Consider the following 22,758-nt stretch of genomic DNA (forward strand, 5'->3'; position numbering starts at 1 on the left):
TAAATGTTAGCAAGAAACTATAAAGCCTAATCTATTGGAAAATAATGATAATGGTACTGGGATCATGAAATCCTTAAAGAGAGAGGTACTTTATAAATTATGATTTTAAGACCAGTGATTTCACATTTTTAGAATTATTTTTAAGTGCTGCTTCGCACCTTGGGAAAGAAGTTTCTTCAACTTGTGGTTACACACTCCAGAGCAATAAGTGAATACACACATGTATATGTTCACTCTGTTCTTACACCCTCCCCTCAGTGTCTGCTTTGGGCCACTGGCAGGAGAGTGTGCTGGGTTAGGTGGATCTGTAACCTGAGCCACAACACCCAGGGGCTCCTTCCTCGTCCTTCCACATGTGCCAGCTCACCTGGCATCCTTGGATTTGTGCTGTTGTTACTGCTCCCTTCTGTGAGAGCACAGCTGCCTCTCCACCTTCCAAAGGTGCTGCATGCTCCATGGGTTTGGTTGGTGGCCAAAACACTGTCTGCATCTCCAACAAGCTCCACTGAGGTTTGGGAAACAGGATGAGTGGCTGCTGAAAGCTACTGGGAGTAAAGTGCAGTCCTAGGCAGTGTCCACGGACAGAAGGTAGCTCAGGGCACCTATGGTGTGAATGAAATGCAGGGAATTCCCTGTCTGCTGTGAGAAAGCTGGGCTGGATGGCTCAGACTCATGGGCACAAATAGGGTCTGCTCTTCTGCTCAGCTACAGAATCAGCATTTAAGTGCTAGATCTGTATTCCTCCATACCTCAGAGACTCCTTGAGGCTCCTTCCTCAATTCTGTATTATACTTCTGTTATAGTCTGGGTTTCTGCTCATATGGACTGCTTAGAGATATTTTTTTTTCAATATATTAATTTGGGGTTTTCTCCATGCTTAATTTGTAGCACGAACTTGTTAAAAAGTTCTGATATTGGGTGATCAAAAAAATTTATTTATTCATGTTTTTCTAAAATATCTGAGATGGAAATGCATTGAAGTACCTTTTAGTGTAAGACAGAAGATATTAATTATTATGACTTCTTACTTAAAAACCTATTCTTTCCTTTCCACAATCTTGTTTTCTGTAGTACCAGTCAAATGCTAACAGGTTCTTTTACCAAGTTACCATAACAGACAGATTAAATGATTATTAATTCTTTAAAAGTCAATTGAATAAAAAATATTGCTAGTATGACAGCTCCCACCCTCACATGCAGAAGATGCAGTAGCTAATCACATGTAATTAAGAAAGTCACAGTAAGAAAATACAAATACTTTAGTGGCATTTTATGTCTATCTATACATCTACAATCTTCATGAGAGAAGTTTCAGTGAAGATGAATGCAGTTAAGTTTGGCTTTTCAAATTTAGCTAGTTATCTATAATTACAGGTATTTCTGAATATTATATCAAACATTTAACTCTGGATCTTGATACACAACACTACATTTTCTTTATAAAGCCTAGATTTAATTTGAATCTGTTTCTGCAGACCCACCTGCTTTCTGTGCTTCTGTTCTGCCTTGTAACCAGCATCCACCAGTCCTGCCCTCCCCTCCTCCTAGCTCAGAGTGAGCTGGTGGTTTCTGCCAGTGACACATCCTCTAGAGCTCTCTGTGAAGGTGCTGCTTTCCTTTTGTGTGGATTCCTGCATTTTCCACTGAAACAACCCTTCTGAACGCTGAGGGACTGAGGAATCCCTGAGCTGAGAGTGTGAAAGCTCTAGAGGGCCCAACAGATTCTTGGATATGTAGCAGTGTTTGAAGAGGAACACAGCAATATCGTGCAGAACAGCATTCCAGGGGCAGCTGTCTCACTGGCTGTTTCTGTGTGCAAGTACCTATTGCAATAGATCAACTCTCTTACCTTGTGATACACTTCTGCCATCTTTTATAAAAAGCAGATACGTTAAATATATGACAAAACAAAGACAAATTTCAGTCACATTCTAAATTAACAGAAACTTAAGAAACACAGGTTTGAGGGATATTTGTTAACTTAGAGTTGTGTGGTTTTTGCTGCACATTAAGCCACTACACAGGCCTGATTGTACCTCAAGAGAAATTCAGAGCTGGGTTGACAGTGTTCCAAATTCAGAGCTCTTTTACTCTTTGTTGACTGTTATGAAAATCATCTATATTTTATTCCTGTGGCTGTTGATTCAACACTTACCTGCAGTACTTTGTCAGAACCTTCAGGCTAAACCTACCAATTTTATCATCAGAAAAACTTCAAACATTATCATCCTAGTCATCAACTTGTTTGCATTGAAAAACAATTTCTTTTTGCTTTGCAGGTGGTACTGTGAAGGGAAGGAGCTTGAAAACTCACCTGACATTCAAATTATCCAGACAGGTGACCGACACTCTCTGATCATTGTTGAAGCTTTTGAGGAGGACACGGGGCGTTACTCGTGCTTTGCTTCCAACATCTATGGGACAGACTCCACTTCTGCAGAGATTTACATAGAAGGTAATGTTACAAGTGTTGCAGAAACTGATGGTTGAAACTGGTCATAGGATTAAGATATAATTATGTATCTTGTTTGCTAACTGTGATCGTTTTGTCATAAGAAAACCATAGCAGGAGTCAACACTTTCCATCATTACTAATATTATTATTTTCGTGTAAAACACTCTTCAGACAAGAGACCAACCCTTACATTTTATTGTGTTACTTCCCAGAGATTTTATATCTCACTGCAAGATCAAACTCTAAAAATATTCTGATTCTGAAACTACCTTGTATTTTTTCATCTGTGAAATTCTACAGAAGTGTAAGAAATGAAACTTTGTGTCTAATTCTTATTAATCCCTTTTCCCTACAGTCATTATTACAAATTGAATGTAGGACAGCTTCCTCTAAACTCTTTCTTGTGACCTTGTAATCAAAAGAAATATGCCATTAATTTTATATTCTACATGCCCAGTAGATGCTGTAAATCAAACAGAATATATATTTGGAGTTTTAGGTATATTTTCTTTCTCCTTATGCTTTTTAGTGTACCTAGAAGGCCTAAGAGTGGTCTATTTATTATATTTCTTTTTTACATTTTCTTGGGTGAGATTTGAGATTGAATCCATTATTGTGCTAGCATGACTATAAACTTAAACACATAGGATTTTTTTTTCTTTTTCTCTCAGAGAAGCATACTGTGAGCACCATCACTGAGCACAGTGGGGCCATTCATAAATTAAAGCACTGCCCAAAAGATGAATTGAGTTCTGTTGTTATTCTTCTTCCACGACTCTAATTTGACAGTGAAAGGACAAATCCTTTTTCAGCACTGCCCCTGACATCAATGGGAGATGTCTATGCTTGGCAGGCATTTACAAACTCTCGAGGCAGGGGCCAAGGTCTGCTTTTACCCAGCTCAGTGGGTGCTGGGTGGGAGCCATGGCTGATGGAGATGCTCACTGGCAGGAACTGCAGAGAAAATGCAAATTCCAAGACAGCGAAGGCAGAATCAGAAGTGTAAAATGTCTCAGTAAGTGACAGCAGTTAGTAAAAAGAGCAAGTACCTTCTTCACATCGTGGTACAAGGCACTAGCTGGAGAATAACAGCTACAATTCCAGGTCTCTTTTTTTTCCCTTTATATCTGATAGTATCAGGTGTCTGAGAGAAGAAAGCTCATACTTGATTCACAACAAATACGGACTAAATCATAGTGGCATTTGAAAAAGAACCCAAGGAACACCCAGGAACTCATTCACTCTTGAACGTTGCTCTCCTTCCTCCTCCCAAACCTGCCTTATCCCAACAGCAGTTCTGCACCTTGCACAGTATGGAACGTGGTTCACTTCTCCTGCAATGGGATCTTTTGGTCTGGGCACAGCTTTGTAACACATACCCATAGAGTGGTCTACAGGAAATCTGAATAAAGGTTTGTATCATTCAGAGAAAAACTCAAAACTTCTCTACTAAATTATTTTTTTTTTCCAACAGGCATCTCTTCTTCTGACTCTGAAGGTGAAATTATCAAAGACGAAATGGATCAGTAAGTTTAAAATCAATTACACCTTCCATATTTCTTATAGTTAAAAAACTCACAAGTGCAGACATTTTAGTTTGCAGCTTTCGAGACATCATTCTGTTTAGGTTTAGTTTGGATTGGTGGGTTGGATTTTGTTTGTGTGCTTGTTTGCTTTACAAATAGTATGGAACAAACATTTGTTTGCTTTTGTATCCTCAACTTTGGATTAAGAATCGAAATTTTATTATTAAATATTAATATAAAAGGAAATATGTTACCATAAAGATTGAAAAAATTCTAAAATTAATTTACTAAAACAAAAGCCATTTGACTAGATCAGCTTAAATGCTGATTTAAGTGTCTGACTTGACAAAGAATGCAGTACAGTTTCTCACATGAAAAAACAAAAGGTTTTTGGCAGAATATAGGTAGAGATTAATTATTCAGATTTAAGTTAAAGAAATTAATAGACATGCACTAGAGTGAACTAAAGTGATAGTATAAAATACTACTTAAAGAGAAAATATGCCAGATGTAATCTAAAATCTGGGAAATATTTATTTTTCCTAAATGAAATCCATCCCCTGATGATTTAGAACCTGATCCAATGCTGTTAAAAATCTTTCAGAATCAAAATCCTTCTATTAACTAGAAGCGGAGTCAGACTGGTTGAAAACTAAAATAATCAGTCTTTTATTTTGAACTCCTTTGTATGCACAGATTCAACATCAAAAGCAAGCAATGCTTGATAAAAGAGGCCCTAATCAGATAGATTTATGCACCCTGTTGGTTTTTTCCATCACTAAGGAGAATTACACTCATTACAAATGCCAGTTTTTTAAAATGCAAAGAGAAGACATTTGCAGTGTGTTTGACTGAAGACCTCAGGCTGACAGCAAATCCTGTTGTATGCAATTTAAACTTCAAGGTTATAAAGTACTCCAGATGGAATTGGTTTATGGACTTTGATAAATGTTAGGGGCTTTATAAAACTTAAGGTCAAGAAAGTCTCAGACTTGGGATATACTGCTAATCAGTTTGGGATGAATTGTGAAGTTTTCCATTCTAGCTCAGGCTTGTCCAAATGTCACAGGCTTTTTTTTTTCCACATTAATCTCATTAGGTGTCAATGTAGGGTTGACCATGATTCTGATCACTTGATGATATCTCTAAATCACTTACCTGATCAAATTGTGAGGTAATTTTTTTTCTCAGAATGCTGCTCTGACATCACAGTAGGATGTCCTCAAATGATCACATTATGAAAGACCAGGTTTGGGTGTAGTAAGAATGTCTTCATTTCTGCTTAGCTTCCAGCTGCCATCAAACCAATCTGAATACCTGTAACTAAAGGGAGTCAATATGAGAAAAGGTGCTAAAAAAAGTTCAAAAGATAAATCAGTGATCACAACAGTTGTACGTTCACTCTGAGTAAAGCATCCTCTGTTTTGAAGGCTAGATTTCCTGGGGGGACTTCAAACTGAATTAAAAGACCACCTGCTCACTGTCTGTTTTATTTCACCTAGCAATAAATGAAAAAGGGTCAACTCGTGCCAATCTGTACCCTAGCAAAATTGATGACATGTTGGTCAGAAAGCATGTCTCTTTTTTATTTTTCAGCAATTAATTACTGAATCTATATCCAAGCAAACCATGGTATTTACATTACCTTAGAGGCCCAACTCTTCACAAAACAGAAACCAGCAGTGTCCTCTGTGGAAGCAGCTTTCCTTTCTCATGCTGCTCTGAGCCAGCAGCAGCCACAGTTGGGTTAAGCCAGGCCATTCATTGCATTTGGTGTGGCTGAAGCAAGATCTTAGAGTGGCTGGGTATGCAGGCTGACATACCAAATGCAGCTTTACCTAGGAGAACAGAGCAGCTTAGATCCAGAGGAATTCAATCCCAGCAGTGAGGCTGGGCTTGACATGTGACTGAGACAGATATGACTTAGGGACACACACACAGCTCTAGTTTTGAGTTAGAGAACTTGTTCTTGGTTAATTTTTCACAGAAAACCAAAGCCAGCCAACACCTCTGTGAATTCAGCATCTCCTGCTGTCAGAACTGCAACCAAGCACCAAGAAACCTCCAAGGCACTATCAGCTGAGGTTCAGCCTGTGTCTGTACTTGTCCAGACTGTGTCAACACCAGCCACACAGGTAGGGGGGACATCATGGTGAATTTCAAGGACTAAGACCAAGCTCTTAATAAAGTGTTTCTTCTACAATTTGTGAAAACCCCAGATTTTCTAGCATTTGCTTTGCTGTTGAACTGCAGCTTTGAGCCTGGCAGCCACCCAGCCCACAGATGTTCCAATACACTGTCCTAAAGCTTTTCTTACCATGATTAACTGAGTAAGGCAATAAAGTATTAACAGCATTTTTCCTGTTATCCCATCCAGGAAGATCACCAGCAGTTGTCCACAACAGAATTTCTGTTCATTGCATTAGGTATTTTGCTTTGGACTTCATCCATCAACATCTTTTTTATGTCATTCCAAAAGCACTTTTCTGTTGTATATGAAAAATAAGGTCTGCACACCTAAACATCATCTTGTGATGTTTTGCAATCTACAGGCTCAAAGCCCCACTAACTACTTGCAAGGACTGGATGGAAGACCTATAATTGCTGCTCCTGTATTTACAAAGGTAATTTCTTCTATGACATATTTGAAAAGTAGAGGTCAGATAACTGTAAAGAGAGATAACTAAAAATGAGCTCTCAAAAAAAAAAAAAAAAAAAAAAAAAGGTTTTCCTAAGCCATTCAAGGGTTTAAGTGGCTTTATTAAATCTTACTGAAATCAGTATTACATCCAGACCATTAAGACATTTACTGACTGTCTATTCATTTTCTCTAATAGATGTTACAGGATATTTCAGCTTCTGAGGGGCAGCTTGTTGTTTTTGAATGTCGGGTGAAAGGAGCTCCTTCCCCAAAGGTTGAATGGTATAGAGAAGGAACACTGATAGAAGACTCTCCAGATTTTAGGATATTACAGAAAAGTATGTTTCCTGTGTGAAAATATTGTGTCTAATAAAATACAGGCAAGCAACAAAATTGCTAACATAGCAACACTGTGAATTTCTTATTACAACTGTATTTTAATTTTCAAATGTAGTCAGAACATCTGCAATTTTCTCTAAGTCATTGAAATGCTGAAATTGTGAAAATTCAACAGAAATTCCTTAAATACCACACTAAAGTAAACCTAAGTGAAACAATGGTTCCTCATATCTTGATTTCATGTGGATCAGAGTTTCAGAAATTGTCTTCAAGACAAAATAAAATTGTGCCAATACTGAAAAAAAACCCCACCCAGCTACCTGGAGAATTTATTTCCTATTCCCAAGTTTCAACACTGCTCATGAGTGTTCACATTGTTCAGTGGCCTTGACATACCATTGAGTAAAAGGCCTGGCTGTCTTCACCTCCCCTTAAACAGAAAATTGGATGAAAAGAGTATTTCATCATATTTAGAAGGTCAAACTTTATATTTAGTGCTTAAGGAAAAATAAATTTTGGCAAAAATAATTATATTAAATCTAATAATTCTGCTCTTCTTCCCTTTAGAACCACGATCTATGGCTGAACCAGGTGAGGACCATCAAAGGTTCATAACTTTTCATCACATAGATATAGTGGTTTAACCTCACAAAATATTAAATGTTAAAACTTCATTATTTAATTAACATAATTTCTTCTTTTCCTCATGTTCTAAAGCTACAAGAGGCACACGTTTCACTGTAGACTGTTCCACAAACATGGAACTTGAATTAATTCAGTCTCTTTTGCAGAAAATATTTCCACTTTGCTTAGACCCAGTTTTAACGCAGGATTTAAATGAGCTAAAGATTAATAAAATTAATGTATGAAGGTCCCCTGTATATCTGAGGTCCTGAAGTATACAAGATGAGGTAGCCCTGAGCTATTTTTATCTAGTTTACCATTAGGGAACATTGCATCAGATGTTCAGCCATGTCAGCCATTCCCTGTGCTCCCGACCAGCGTAATGTGAGAGTACCACATCAGGTGTTCCACCCCTGATATCAGCAAATCCTATAAATGTGGCTGGATCTGCTGATACCAAGGATCAGGGAAGAATGTGGGCTACTTCACATGGCTGGAGCAGAGGAGCCCTATAGCTTTGGTTATTTCTCTATGAGAGAGTCACTCTCCTCATTATGCTTTTTGCCATTAAAAATATGAAGCCACTCCTCTCAAGATGGAAAATTATCAAAAGAGTAATAATTCTTGTGGAATATTAACTTTTTTATTCTCCTTGCCCTATTTGAAATGTTTTTACCCCAAAAAGAGTCTTGAAAGAAGCTGCCTCTGTCTGAGATTTAGGAATATAAAAATGGAGCCAGAAGCCACCAACACTGTGCTGTTACTGTCCAGTGGCATCACTGCTGAGTAATGTGAAGCAGTTTTTAGGGGATAATCAGTTGGGTGCAGTTGTCACAGCCTCATCACCTGCTGCTCATTCAGAAGGAATGTGGATTTCCATGCATGCAGTGGTTGGCAGATCCCAGCACGATAATCTAGATATTATAATGCCATAAACTAATTCTGTTATCATACTACTATAATAAACTTTATTCTCCTATAGTTGATAGGAAACAATCTCTTTGTTGCTACTGGGTTTTCCTTGGTGATAACAATCAAGTTTAAGTGTGCAAAAGTACTCATAGAATATTTATCCTGCAGGGTTTTAGGAAAGTCTATTGCAAAATTGTAGAAAAATAGTCACTGAGGAGGTGAAGAAATGTTATCAGGCCACATTTAAATTCACTTTAGATGTTACTGTTCCTCCTCCTCCCAGCTATGCAGCCAAACCAAAAGACTTCAAGTCCCATCATAGTAGGTATTTACTAGCTGGCACTGCTGCCCAGATTTGTCAGATACTGGTCAGCCAGGAATGTGATAAACCCAGACTGACTTTTCTAGATGGAATATAATTTTTTCTAGTACAATTTTGCTAGTATATTTTTGATGCCCATTAGTCATCTTCACAAAGAAGTCAAAAGACAACTTTCTGTAAGCACAGTTAGCACAATGCCTTCTATCTGCAAACCTGCACTGCACTGGTATTTTTGAAACCACAACATATATGTATGTGGTTTATATTTATCCCCATCACAGAGAAACTCCACTTCAATTGCTCCTAGTCAATTATAATTAATCTTTCAATCTTCAGAGATAAAAAATACCTATTATTTTAGTGAGCTGAGAGTGTGGAGTACACTATATATTATTCCAAATAAAATTTTAAGTTCTTTTAAGTCTGTACTTCATGTGTTAGGAAAACATTTTCCAGTGTTTTCCACACACTGCTGACACCTGTTCTTTGCTTTCATTGGGCATGCTGGAGCACAGAGGGTACCAGTTGCTGCAGACAATGCTGATAACAGCTGCTGCACACAAAGACTGCCAAAATTGATAATACTGATGGAACTAGAAACAAACTGAGCAAGGTGGAAGTCTTTAAGGAAATCTCCCCAAAGGTTGTCAGGGTTCTGTGTGTTTGTTCACTGCATGTTCACTTCAAGAACTAACCCTGCTCTGATGCTTTGCAGAGGAGATTTGTACTCTCGTTATTGCTGAAGTATTTTCAGAAGATTCCGGCAGTTTCACCTGTACTGCAAGCAATAAATATGGCACAGTGTCCAGTACAGCTCGTCTGACTGTCAAAGGTAAGAGTTAGAGTCTTTTGCTCCTGGTAAATACAGCAGAGCAGGCTGTGATTTATGCTGTGTACTGCTGACTCCAATGCAGCTCAAGTTCTGGCAATGTTCTTCATAACAAAAAAGTGTGAGAATTCTCTGGAACAAAAACAACATTTGTATTTCAAAGATGTAGTGGAATAATTCACTGGGGACATGGCTGAAGACCACTGATTGATTTTTCCAAACTGGAACAGTGTCCCTTTTCCCTCCACCTTTACAATATTCCTTTTTCAAGGGAATTTGTTCTTAAACAAACAAGGTCAAACAAGTCAGTGCAACAGCTGGAAGGACATCAGAGTAAGTGTTTTGAACTGTAACTTTTGTGATTTCATTTCACTGTGATTTCTGGCATTTACATATTCCAAAGGTTTGACTTTTCCTTTTCCAGCACCTGAAGACAGCAGTAATGCTGCTGCCCTTCACACGACGAGCTCCATCGACTTTGTAGCCACTGAGCATCAACCTCCCCCACAAACTCCTTCCAGCCACGGAGCACACCAAGCACCCAAACCCAAACTCGAAGGTGTTCTTGTGAACCACAACGAACCCAGGTCCAGCTCCAAGGCAGGGCTCCGTGTCCACTTCAAGCTGCCTGAAGATGAAAAAGGCAGTGAATCATCCTCAGAGGATGGACTTGGCACCACAAACCACACCAGACCCAACCATTTCCCAGAGAAGATAAATGGACAGCCAATGAAAATACCAGAGCCAACATCACCATCCAAGGAACCTCCCCCAGTACTGGCTAAACCAAAGCTGTAAGTAAACAGAAATGTAATTCTCAGGAGCATTGCTGATATTATTTCGTATTTATTGACCACAACACCATTGCGCTATAGCTAAAATTGAAGTGCAGAATAAAAAGGTTACATGGCATTGGCCTAACTAACCATAACCTTAGAAAACAAATTCTCCAGCACTAGATTATTTTTTCTGTATATCCCTCTCAGGAAAAGTGATCTCCAATTCAAAAAGGAAAATGTTTTCCCTTTGAAATGTTATTAATCCGACAATGTTATCTGCTGCAATCAAAAGGTGAATAACACTGATCTTATGCAGGCAATATAAAAGCAGGTTCTTCAAACATATCTTGCCCAATTCTGAGTATGAAATATTGCCCAAAGCAGACATATTCAGGCATACACATAGTACAGATCAGCAACCAGCAAGGAACTGTCATCCAAAAGGCCATGCCTCATGCCTTGTATGTTCCACAAACGTCATCTCCCCCTAAAACAGATAAAATACTTGGAAATGCTTGATAATGGAAAACCACTTGTACTAAAAAGCACCTGCATGACTGGTGCACTGGGAGCTCAAGGGGGAATTTGAAGAAGTAATGTAGTTGTCTTAGAGGACAATTTATGGAATTCACACTGCAGTTTATTAAGAAAAGTATTTTCAGCATTTTTTCAACCTCCTACACATAGTTTAACAACAAGCACGCAAACATCTTCATTTAATTCCTTAAATAGGCAGAAGCTTTACCTAAGGGCTGAGGAAGGACTCTATAAAGTAATTCACTGGTTCTCTTAAGGCAGGATGTAATTTCATAGCACAAATATTACAAGGAGAAGACAGAACTTTTATTCCTTGTAGCAGAGGAAGAACTCAGCGCACAGGATTTGAATTTGTGAAGCCCACATACATTCACAGCCCTACATACTTTCTGAGCTATAGTGAGTTTAAGGGGGGGCAGAAGCAGTATTTAAGTACCCAATAATTACATAAAGCAGAATTTCTCTCAGGTCCCTCTCCCAAAAAAGCTGAGTTACAAAGGATTGCTTTATTATGCAGATGTATATATGAAGGGCACAAAATCAGGCCCACACAACTACCAACTCTAACATTCTACTTTATGAAATCTTGAAGTTGCTATCTTTACTTGCCTTTAATGTGATTTTTGTTAAGTACATTGTATAAACGAAGTCTTTTAACTAAAACCAAATTAGGTTGAGTATGTATTTGCTTTATCAGGCACAATTGTGCTTGGTCTCTACATCTACATTTTCCACTTTTTATCACTAGTTATTTAATACTCCATAGTTTATTACACAACCATTTTCCATATCTTCTATGTCTCTTCCATTTTTGGACAGGAAAAAGCTCTCCTGTTCTTCATGTGCTGTATTTCCATATACATAATGACAAAATAAACCACTTGAAAAGGCAAAATTATTTTCCTTAATTGCAAAGTAAAAAAGCCCTGAACAACTATCTAGTAGATAGCATCTAGAAAAATAACTACTGCATGGAATGCAAGTCCTCTCTGAATTACCCTCTCCTGCCTGTCATTGAATGTCAACACCACCTAAACTACATTGGTAGTATATCCTGTGGTGGATTATTACAAAGCTTTATCGGTCAAAGTGCTGGTTTCAGAAACCACTTCAGCAGGAGGTAAATAATGCAACCTGGCTTACAAACACTCACTTAAATTATGATACACCAAGTCTCACTCTTAGGTGCACAAGCAAAGAGGTACTAAGGTGAGTTTGGCGATGATATCCCTTAAATATCTTTGAGTAAGATTTATATTTATATTTCACATACTAAAATGTAAGAATTATCTTCAGTCAAATAATTTGCGGACAAAAAGCTTTGATGCCTGTGGCAAAGGAGACATGAAGGAAAAGGTTATTTTAGTAGAAAACTAATATGCTCCTCTCATAATGTTAGAGAACATGCCATGTAGCAGTTTCCTGTCTCTTACTGTATCATAGGACATTGAATTTTTCTTTCTGAATTCATATATGGAAATGCAGCCAACTGGCTCATTCAGGGCTCAAAACCAATTCTGTTCATCTTTATTTTCTGTGCAGTGATCAGAGCCAGTTAAAACAGCTCCACAACCAGGTCTTGCTTGAGCAACAGCAGGTGCACCAGGCATCTCTGAGAGAGCTGTCATTCAACAGCACTTTGGTGAATTCTGCTACTTCCCTCTACCAACAGTCCACCTCAACCCTGTGCAAGCAAAGCTCAGCCTGTGCTCCGCAAGCCTTCGGCTACAGCCGCCCCAAGCCGCTGGTGGCACCACAGACGCCCCCGGCAGCCAGCCCCTCTGCCAGCTCCTCAGCCACATTCAGCAGCATCCCCCAGGCACCCCAGAGAACAAACAACATGGAGAATTTCACAGGAAATCCAGCAAGGCCCTCAGGAGGGTTTACAAGCCCTAAAGAACCCGTGGTGCCTCCACTAACACTTCCTACATGCAGTGTGAAACAGTTTCAGCCCCAGACTGTGACTCCTGCTCCCCTCTCCCCAACCGCACGGATCCAGAACCCAGTGGCTTTCCTCAGTGCTGTTCTTCCTTCACTTCCTACTGCACCATCCACCAATGCCATGGGACTGCCCAGAAGTACACCAGCCACGTAAGTAGCAGAAACCACAGGCACAGAAGCAGGGACAAACACTCAAAGGAAACTAGGATGTATTTCTGTTCAGGTGTTCAGGAGTCCCTGAAATGCAGGTCTTCTATAAAATAGAAAAGTGAGTTATTCCTATATTCTGGGCATTTAACCTAACCTTTACATCCAGTAAAGAAAAGAAGGGATAGAAAAAGACAGAACTGAAGATAGAGAAATGTGAGCGTACAAAGAGATATACAAGAATGTGGGGGCTCAGAGATTCATAAGACTGTACTAGCATGAGAAAAGAGGTTTCATGAGCTTGCAGGATAAGTCAGTCCAAGATTCTTTGCTTACACCAGGTATAAAAACATCCATACCTATTGTAAGCAACAAATAAAGTTTTAGGATAAGTCAGTCCAAGATTCTTTGCTTACACCAGGTATAAAAACATTCATACCTATTGTAAGCAACAAATAAAGTTTTAAAAGTACCTTATACTGCAAGGGTTTTTCTAGTCCTGGTGAAATCTAAGAAATAACTTCTGTAAAGGTATTTTTTTGGTTGCAGTACTTTCAACATTTGAGGTCCCCCAGAAAATCTCAGGAGAGTTAATGGTTTGCACATAAATACTTTAATTAACAACCAGCATGATTTCTATGACAAAACAGCTACCATGATACAAGCAAATAAGGATGATGATGTACTGGCAAGGTGGTGGCCTCAAGAGTCTCTTCTCTACTGGTGGAGTTGAAGCAAATTTCCCTTTTGTGGACTATGTGAACACTGCATTAGCATGGCTAGCACCTGTACATTGGTACAACTATTTACCCATAGAACTCCAAATCCTGCACAAAATAAGGAATATTCTCCCTTCTTATCAATGGTACAGTTCAAGGTAGTGGGAGCCATCAGCAAGTCAGTCTCCTAACTATCCTGCTGATACTAGGTCAGCCAATCTGTTATTCCTACAGAAAAATGTGTCCCTGTGTCTATAGCATTCACCACTCTGTGTGCCAAGAATCCTGCCTCCAAACCTGTACTGCACTGCTCCTTGCAGCCCTCCCAGTAGCCCAGCATAGCCCCATAATTGCCATCACCCCATGGCATGTGCCTGGAGCTCTTCCCAGCCCTGGCATCCTGATCAGGCACACAGCATAAAGCTGTAAGGTCACAGTGAAGGTTTTCACTTCGGCCACCTCAAGCAGACCAAAGGCTGTTTGCTGCAAGAGCAAGCAAAAATCAGCTGCAGCTGTCACCAGTGCCCTTCCACCCCTTCAGAGCTGGGGCACAAGTGCTCAGGGGCTTTTCTCTTTGCATGAATGACACTTAATTCTGCCATGTGCTTTACTTTTCTTCACTGCTGCACAGGCACGGCCACACAAGTCAGCACAATATGCCTGCCAGGCAGATGACTAGTTAAATATGTTTCCTTCATTTCAGCTTTCCTGGGTCCCAGCCCAGAGCTGAATTTCCACACAGCGAGTGCTCGTTTTGCTGAGATTCAAATCTTGACCTCTGCATGAGAGAGTCTCAGCAGGGCGCAAAAGGTTAGGAAAGAACCTGAACAGTATTTGTGATAATCTGTAAATACCTATTGAAGCTTCAGCTTCCCTTTATGGCATTATCAACAACAGCAATTCTGGCTACCAAAGGAGTGAGAACTCAGTGTCTGCACAACAATACAGGGATGACACCTTGCAAAGCAATCACCAGTTATGCCTTTACCTAGAGCCTGTTATCAAGAACCCAACACCTGCTCTACTAAACTACCAGAATATTACACACTTCCTAGTAGTGTCCTGTTACTGTGCTCCAGCACCACACTCTCACTGTCTCCTGAAAGTCTCATTTCAGAATTTAACTATTTTCAAACCTTACTAAAATTAAACACACCACATCTATAAAATAAAACCAAACTGTTTATGTTGGGTCTCATAAAAGGGTGAGAGAAATTAAAGAAGTAGAAGTTTGTTGAAAGAGTAAATGATCAATGAAGATGTGAGATAAAGGATAAAGATCAATGAGAAATTGTATTAACTTTTAAAATATTGTCTTATAGCAGTCAAATGTAGACATTGTACACCTAAGGTAACACCTACACTCATTTCTTTAGCATTTATTGTGACATCATTATTGCAGGGTAAATATCAATAGAACTTAGATGTTTGTTGCAGCATTACAACCCTAACTTTGTTTAAGATATGTGTTTTTAACTACTACTGGATGAGAATGAGATGCCTCATTAAGATAGTACCAAAAAAAAAATCATATCCTGTATTGTGCTTTGGCTCCTGTGTAAATAAAGAATAGGTTCCACCATAATGTATCATAGCATACAGGTGACAAAATATATACATATATATACACATGCTGTTGCTGCATGTTAGTATCAGAATTTTCTTTTAATAGCCCAACCCAGGGATTAAAGAAAAACTTGAAGCCTCTGCCATTAGCAACAGAAGATTCCATTCGGGAAAACAAAGTCGCACTTGTAAAGGACCTGGAAAGAAAACTGCATTTCAGAGAGGATGCTCATCAACAGAGTGGTCAGCAGGTAAGAAAATCAAGTGTTAGTAAAGTAAATTTCACTCATGAACAAGACATATATGCTGATGTGAGAAAAAAGGTGTTCATGTGGGTGAGCTGCTACACTACTTTGCAGAGGGAGCTTTCGTGTGAGTACTGGTTTGGAATAGCAAACTGGAACTTTAAACAGAAGGTATGAGAGATGCAGCTGTAGAAAATTCACTTTGTGACTGAGAAGCATTTTTCATTTCTGATCATCTCAAAGGCTGGTATGAATGTAAAACTTCTTTATTTTCATGGAAGCTTCTGGACATTGGCTTTTACTTTTTTGCTTTGCAAGTTGCTCAGTTCATTGCACACCCACATTCATACATGCTGTTTTAAAACAAGGAGTAATGAAACAAAACAGTTTAGGATAAGGTTTTTGTTTTCTTTCAGTTCAGTTGAACAAAAATGGGCTTTCAACTTTTTAGCATTAAACCTGTATTTCCAAATTTCCAAATTTATATGAATTGACAGGGAAAGTTCTTCTTTGAGAACTTATAAGAATTTAGCAAAATAAAAAACCTTTTACAAAGTTCAAGGAATAAAACATCAGTTCACTCTTAACTGGAATCAATAAATGCACTGGATCTGCACACTGTCTATGAAACTAAAGAAGAAATAAAAAATTAAATAGTATTTAGAGGTTGAAATTACTAAATCAGGTTCAAGCACCCTGAACAAACAGTAGGACATGCTAAGGACTGTTAGCTGCTCTGCCTGCAGGTGGTTATTCCTCTCTCACCTTGGCCCTGGAGCCCTCCATAGCTGCCCCACCAGCAGGCCTAACGCAGCAAATCAGGGCTTGTCCCCATCTCTTGTCAGCCAAAGAACTTTTCCCAACATCCATCAGCCCTTCTGACAGAGAACGTGCAGAGAGAAGCAGAACTCCACCGAGGCTCTGGAGCAAAGTCCACCCTGTGGACAACTGCAGTGTAATCCCTGGGGGTTTTTAATTTTGCTGCTGACCTTTCTTTCTGGCAGACCACACTGCCAAAGCAGTTTGAGCAAAACAATTGGCAAGCAGAAGGTTTTGCAGATGAATCACAAGTGTTACAATTTGTACTCGCTATGCTAGTAAGACAAATTATTTAGAGAGCTACTGTGAAATACCAGTCAGTCTTTGGAGTTAACTGCACGATGACCTCTTTAGAAACAATGGTTACTACTAGTGTCAAAGTTATCTGCTGACAGCAAAAGATATTAATACACTTATTTGCTATTCTGTATGAGACCAAAACTAAATCTTGATTCTCAAATTCCTCAAACACTGGAAAAGTTCAAAGGTGGCACTTCTCTAATTGTTACAGTAATTAGAATGCCAATGGCAATGAACTAAAATCAATAAAGGTTTCCTCATTTTCCTCTCGATTCCCAACTTTAATCCCTTCTGATTTTACTCTTCTCTTCTGAGAAAAGCCTACTCAGGCAAATTCAAGCCTGTGTCTTCTCCTCAATGAAGGCAGTGATGCCAGGATGAAGGGTATTTTCCAAAATTCTTATTGCTTTACACTATACAGAACAATCAACATCATGAGAATAATATGCTGGAGTGCTGCATTCACACCCATATATTTTGTCCTGTTTTTTCCTCTCACAGTTAAGGCAGAATTAAAAAAGGAGACATTTTCATTTCACACATAGAATATCTGTATTAAGTCAATTATTGTAATGGTAGAGCAGGGCTTACACTGTCATAAATACAAATGCAGTCTCCTCTGTGTGATAGATCACTGCATAATGGAGTATAGCATCCAGAAAGAATCTCAAATGTTGGTTTCCTTGTATTGTCTACATACTATTTTAAAAATTCCTTCTCAGAAAATGTGTCCTCTGGTGTATTTTTATTTAGAGCATTGTACTGGGACCCCGCATTTCAATAGCAGAGCTCATTCTCATTTACAATACCTGCAGAGCATGCAGGGATCATCCAGAACAACTGCTGCAGATGACAAGCCTGTGCCTTAAAGTTCTGGTATTGTCTTGTATTACTACATAAAGGGCAGTAATGAACAGGAGGGACTTTCATTCTGGTGCTCTATTTATTATCTAAAATTGACTTCCATATGAAAAATGTTTAGCTCACAAGATGAGATTTTCCTAAGTGTCAGCATTATGCACTCAGCATGCTATCTGATAATCCAGATGTACTCCTTCTGTTTCATCCAGTACATCATTCATCACCAACAATAAAGAAATCCAGGATCAGAACAGAGCTGGGAATTTTGCTGATGCTGCCTGAGACAGAAGAGATTAGTCTCTGGGCTTCTACAGCCATGATGACCAGGAGATGCTGACAGAAATACAAATATGACTTTGCCAAGATTCTAACTGCAACTTTGATCAAGTATATGCAATAACAAGCTGTTATTTTTACCAGAAAAAACAGCCATGTCCCTCATTTCTGCAGATGGTGGCAAGTTCTAGTGCCAGGTGAAATTTCGTCACAAATAGGAGCGCTGAAAAAAATGTGATTCAGTTACACCCAAACATCTTCAGTCAGATTTGCTCATTTCTTTTAAACAAAAGGGGCACTAATGGCTTCATGCAATCACAGGAAGATGTTAGGACAAATCCCAGGACAGAGGAGATCTGACTCAGTGTCTTCCTTGGCTCAAAGACAATGAATTCCTAACTCTGAACTTCCATAAGGACAAACTTCACTCCTTGCCAAGGGGTACTCCTTGCCAAGGTGTCATCTTGGTGCTGTCCCAGGTTGCTCAAATAATTCAACATTCTTTAACAACAGGATAAAAATATGGAAATTCCACCTTTCAGAACAGCTTCTGTAACAGGGGACCTGAGCTAGAAAAACTAGAAAGCTAGGTGGTAGAAAAACACCTCCTCCAGCTCCAGGAATAAAACTTAAGACTTCAGGCATCAAGAACAGGTCCTCAATTAGCAGGACATTTCAAAAAGCATTTCAGCTCAATGATTAGAGTCCTCTGATGGAGAAATGGAACAGAGACAGACTGAGACAGAGAAATAAAAATATAATCACTCTATTGCCCAAAAACAAGAACAAAAATCTCCTGCATTCTTGACCTTGCTGTAGTGGATGTTTCAGTATTTCTGCAAAGTGAAAGAGGACAAGAAGGACAAAGAAGATCCCCATCCACTCCTCTCCACTCCCAGAATGTTTTATTGGCACAAAGCTGGGAGTTTTCTCTTGGAGACTGAGACTGAAATGCTGTGAGACCAAGCATCCAAGTCTCATAACCTCAGTGAGTGTGACATAACTGCAGCACTTGATGAAAGGAGAGCACAGTCAGCATTATCTCCACTTCCCAAAATCTGCCACTCTAGTCCACTGGGCCTTTCATCTGCCCTACAAGTAAAATATCTCAGTAATCTTCAGTTAGAATGAGTCATATAGAAACAAAAAGATGTGTGGGGAGAAAAGGAAAGAAGGAGACTTTTGGGAGATTTTGGTAAATGGAAAAATATAAATGTGTAATGGAAATTAATTCTTTTTCCCTGGTATTTGAAAGCATTCACAGGCTTCACCAATATTAATATATCTATAAATATTTCCTCTGTTAACAGAGGAAATTCAGCTTTACAGGCAAAACCTAGAAATTAATGATATTATCGCCTCTACATTTTGTTATACAAATAATATAAAATAGAAAAATGATGAAATTAAACCTCAAAATGCTGTACAGTAATAAAACTAAATTAATTACCCATGAAATAATAAAGGAAAGCATAGTTAAATACCAGGGCCTGGTTTATACACTTTGGTTATAAGAACCACAAATTGTGCTCACATATCTGTATCATTTACTATGAAGAATATCACGTGGCAATGCTGATTGGTTGTGTCTTACATAAGACTCAGATAGAAGCCTTATTTTTAGGACAAAGAAAAAACCTACAGCTGTTTAGAAATTATGCACAGACCTCACATGGATATTCTTCACCTGTGCTAGAGAATACTTGATAAGAAATTTCAGAGCAGAAGAGATGCAGAGCTTGTCCAAAAGCTTTTTGATCACTAAAAGCCAAAGCCATATGCAGATCCCAGCTGATCACATAGGCCCTGACACCAGTAACGCCTCAACAGTGATCACACAGAACCAGCTCCTCGCAGTTCCCACTCCCTCAGTCTCAGAAAGGCCCACAAGTCACCCAGAACTCTGTTCCCAGGGCACAAAAATTACACTTCATTCAATCACTCCAAAAATCTGCCTCAAAATCAAGCTTCACATAATCTCTCACAGGTCAGCAAATGTAGGCAATTTTAGACTAAGGATGGGAATTTGACCACAAAGACTCCCCGTGGAAGCTTGTCTCTCTGCACTAGAAATGAAAAGAGATTTGAGAACCTGACCAAGACATATTTCTATTAATATATCTAAACTCCCTCTAACTGTGGCAACGGACATGAACCAACCACATGTGCCTGTCTTCTCAAGACCTAGAGCCAATCAGTACCAAAGGTCAGACAGGTTTTCATGGCAGGGATCCTTCCTTGCAGAGCTGCCCATGTCAGGGAGGGAAGCTGAGCTCCTCGTGCTCGCACACACTCACTCCAGCTGCAATTCTATGGGAACTGGAGATGGCAGCTCCATGTGCTTTCTCCTCTGTTTCTTTTGTGCTTAATCACTCTGAACTGTATTTTGAATATTGTCTAGCTAGACAATGACTTGTTAGGCTCTTCGTGGGTTTATGTTTGGGTAAGTATGAGATTCATGCCCCATATAATTCATCTGCAGGAAATCTATAACCCCTGTGGTACCTCTTCATAGGACATGCCAAGTGGAGTAAAGCCTGTGCATTGCATCTGCTGCTTTTGATTCCCACTGCTGAGAGGGGAACAAGGAGAGGAGAGAGAACCCAAATTAATCAGGAGATTTCTGTCAGAGTAGCCTAGATTAGACTGTGGAGTTAAGGAGTGTTACAGCTTGGAAACAGATGCTGAGATGCAATATATGTCACTTTCTTAGATAAACTGTTACATGGATTTAGAATAATTCTGCCAAAAAAGCAATCTAGTAAAAGTTACAAAACTGGGATTAAATTGGGAAATTTGTCTAGCATTGGCATTAAGTTGGCAACATAATTGTTTTTACATAGTATATGATAATCAACATTCAAGTAGAGCTCCCCTAGCCTTTCTGTTTATGGTAATTTCCATGAGTTACTATCCTAAAGTCAGATTATTTTGACTCTACCAGCTTCCACTGACTGTTAGTATGTATATTCACTAAGATCTGAATCCTGCTAAAGATAAATTTGAACAACAACAGATGCAATATTTTAGAACTCATATTCATATACAAAGGTGCTCAGAATCTAATGGGATTTACTACACTCTGTGCAATTCCTCTTTTCTTGCCAAAAATGTTCACAGGTAGCAGAAAGGCCCTAGAGTTAAATCAGTTGACAAGATCTAAGAGACCATGATCCAGCTCTGCTCTGTCACATATTTTTGTGTTATCTTAACAGGTCCCTCAGCTTCTTTAGGTCCCAATTTCCCACAGGTAAAATGCAGCCCTGCCCTGAAGGGTGCTGTGCTCTCAGATTGTCAAAAATGATGGTGATGGGGCCAAACAGATCCATCACAAAGACAAAATGGTGCGAACCTGTACCTTCAGCATGACTGGCATGGAGAGAAGATTTTGTTTGTTGTGCCGGACAAAGTACAGCCACCCACCAGCAGCCTTCAACAACATTGCCAAGGCAGAGCAAAGGCCAGCAGAAGGAAGGCTGCATTTCACTTCTCTATCTGCCACAGAGTTCCACCAGAACAATACAAAACCCCTTCAGACACATATTCAGCACATTTCCTGGCTTTGCTTTCACCAGTTTTAAGTCTTTTACCCTCCAAACTATACTGTGACTACATTAACACAAGCACCACTGCCTACTCCCCTTTTGCATATCATGCACACTAAACAATGTGCATTAGATGCAGGAGAAATAGCCAAGTTTCCAAAGCTGCAATCTACTCAGCCTATACAATAATATACAATTATAGATGCATTATAAACATTATGCTTTGTACAGAGCTTTACACCACTGAAGAGGAGCTTGAATTTTTAGCTGGTGGATACAATAATTTTAAATATCTGGCTACTGTATTGAACAAGTGTGTGAATTACTGCCTTTAAAAGTTTCATGTTCTAGGAAGGCTGCCAAAAAAGGAGCTGCAATGCTACACTTTTGACTCCAAACCAGGGCCTGAACCTTTGTACTCTTTCCCTCAGTCTCCTCAGTATTCTGAACTGCAGCCTAGTTTTAACATTGTACCGCACGCCTACATGGGCTTGTTATTTGTGTGACACTTTATGAAATACTTATCTGAACCACAACAACGACACTTTGCCCTACACCACTTTTGTAATCACATTCAGAAATAGGCTTATGGCTTCTTCTGTGATAAAAACAGGTCTTTAAACAGTCCTTTCTGTTCTTGCTAATCCTTAAAGAAAACCTACCAAACAAGCAAAACCAACCAAGATTATACTCTGCATACAGAGGTGTATTCTCACTTATTTCAGAGATTTCTGTTCTTTATGAGAAGTTTGGTGTAACACCTTCAGCCTCTGAATGTTGGTGTTCAAATTTTCACAGCAAAGTTAACTTGCTCTTGCTTGGCTGTAAATTTATACAAGCATATATATGCACACGGAACAGGTTTAGAAAAGCAAAGACTAAAGTATGAGAGCAACACACAGGAAACAGGGCCTGTGGGAACCTTGACTTCAATGTTTTCTAATTTAAAATGTATTTTTGAATATAACTCCTTGAAATGAGCAGTCAAACTCCTGCAGTCAGCCTCCACAGTTCCCTGCCAGAGACCTGCATTTGTACAAGGACACTCAGGGCTTCCATGGGCAGGGAAGCAGCTGCCAGCAATGACAACCCAGTGCTGATGCTGCTGCAAAATGCTTTTGTTTTCACAAAGTGCTACTTTTATACCTCTTTCTATATATCCAGGGTCAAATGGAAAGAAACATGGGAGAAAAGCTGTCCATTATTAACTTCAAAGGGTCCCATGAAGTGCATTCCTTCCTCTATGGTATTTTCTTCTGCAAGCAGGCATTTGAAAAGGAGGAAGTGCCCATATTTCTTACTGAAGTAGTCTGTAAAAAGTTAATATCCTCAGCACATCAGCCAGGAAAAAAATTATACACTGCATTCACAGAAA

At 39.2% G+C, this 22,758-nt stretch overlaps 2 protein-coding genes across 4 annotated transcripts in view; one reads left to right on the forward strand and one right to left on the reverse strand.

The window, feature by feature from the left end:
* Window positions 1-22,758, forward strand: part of MYPN (myopalladin) — a 69,706-nt gene that overhangs the window by 30,036 nt on the left and 16,912 nt on the right. For all 3 annotated transcript variants that reach the window (XM_002190720.5, XM_072930785.1, XM_030275571.4), the window contains exons 3-12: window positions 2,280-2,455; window positions 3,930-3,981; window positions 5,969-6,116; window positions 6,534-6,605; window positions 6,819-6,960; window positions 7,529-7,552; window positions 9,535-9,651; window positions 10,073-10,442; window positions 12,507-13,055; window positions 15,444-15,588. In XM_002190720.5, coding sequence (XP_002190756.5) covers window positions 2,280-2,455; window positions 3,930-3,981; window positions 5,969-6,116; window positions 6,534-6,605; window positions 6,819-6,960; window positions 7,529-7,552; window positions 9,535-9,651; window positions 10,073-10,442; window positions 12,507-13,055; window positions 15,444-15,588 — 1,795 coding nt within the window. The remainder of the gene's footprint in view (window positions 1-2,279; window positions 2,456-3,929; window positions 3,982-5,968; window positions 6,117-6,533; window positions 6,606-6,818; window positions 6,961-7,528; window positions 7,553-9,534; window positions 9,652-10,072; window positions 10,443-12,506; window positions 13,056-15,443; window positions 15,589-22,758) is intronic.
* PBLD (phenazine biosynthesis like protein domain containing) overlaps window positions 2,315-22,758 on the reverse strand; it is a 72,202-nt gene continuing 51,758 nt past the window's right edge. Inside the window, exons 9-10 of the transcript XR_012056633.1 lie at window positions 5,140-5,304; window positions 2,315-2,434 (exon numbers count right to left, since the gene is read on the reverse strand). The gene's annotated coding sequence lies outside the window, so the exon portion shown is untranslated. The remainder of the gene's footprint in view (window positions 2,435-5,139; window positions 5,305-22,758) is intronic.

The sequence above is a fragment of the Taeniopygia guttata genome, chromosome 6 (assembly GCF_048771995.1).
Source record: "Taeniopygia guttata chromosome 6, bTaeGut7.mat, whole genome shotgun sequence".
Classification (NCBI taxonomy): domain Eukaryota; kingdom Metazoa; phylum Chordata; class Aves; order Passeriformes; family Estrildidae; genus Taeniopygia; species Taeniopygia guttata.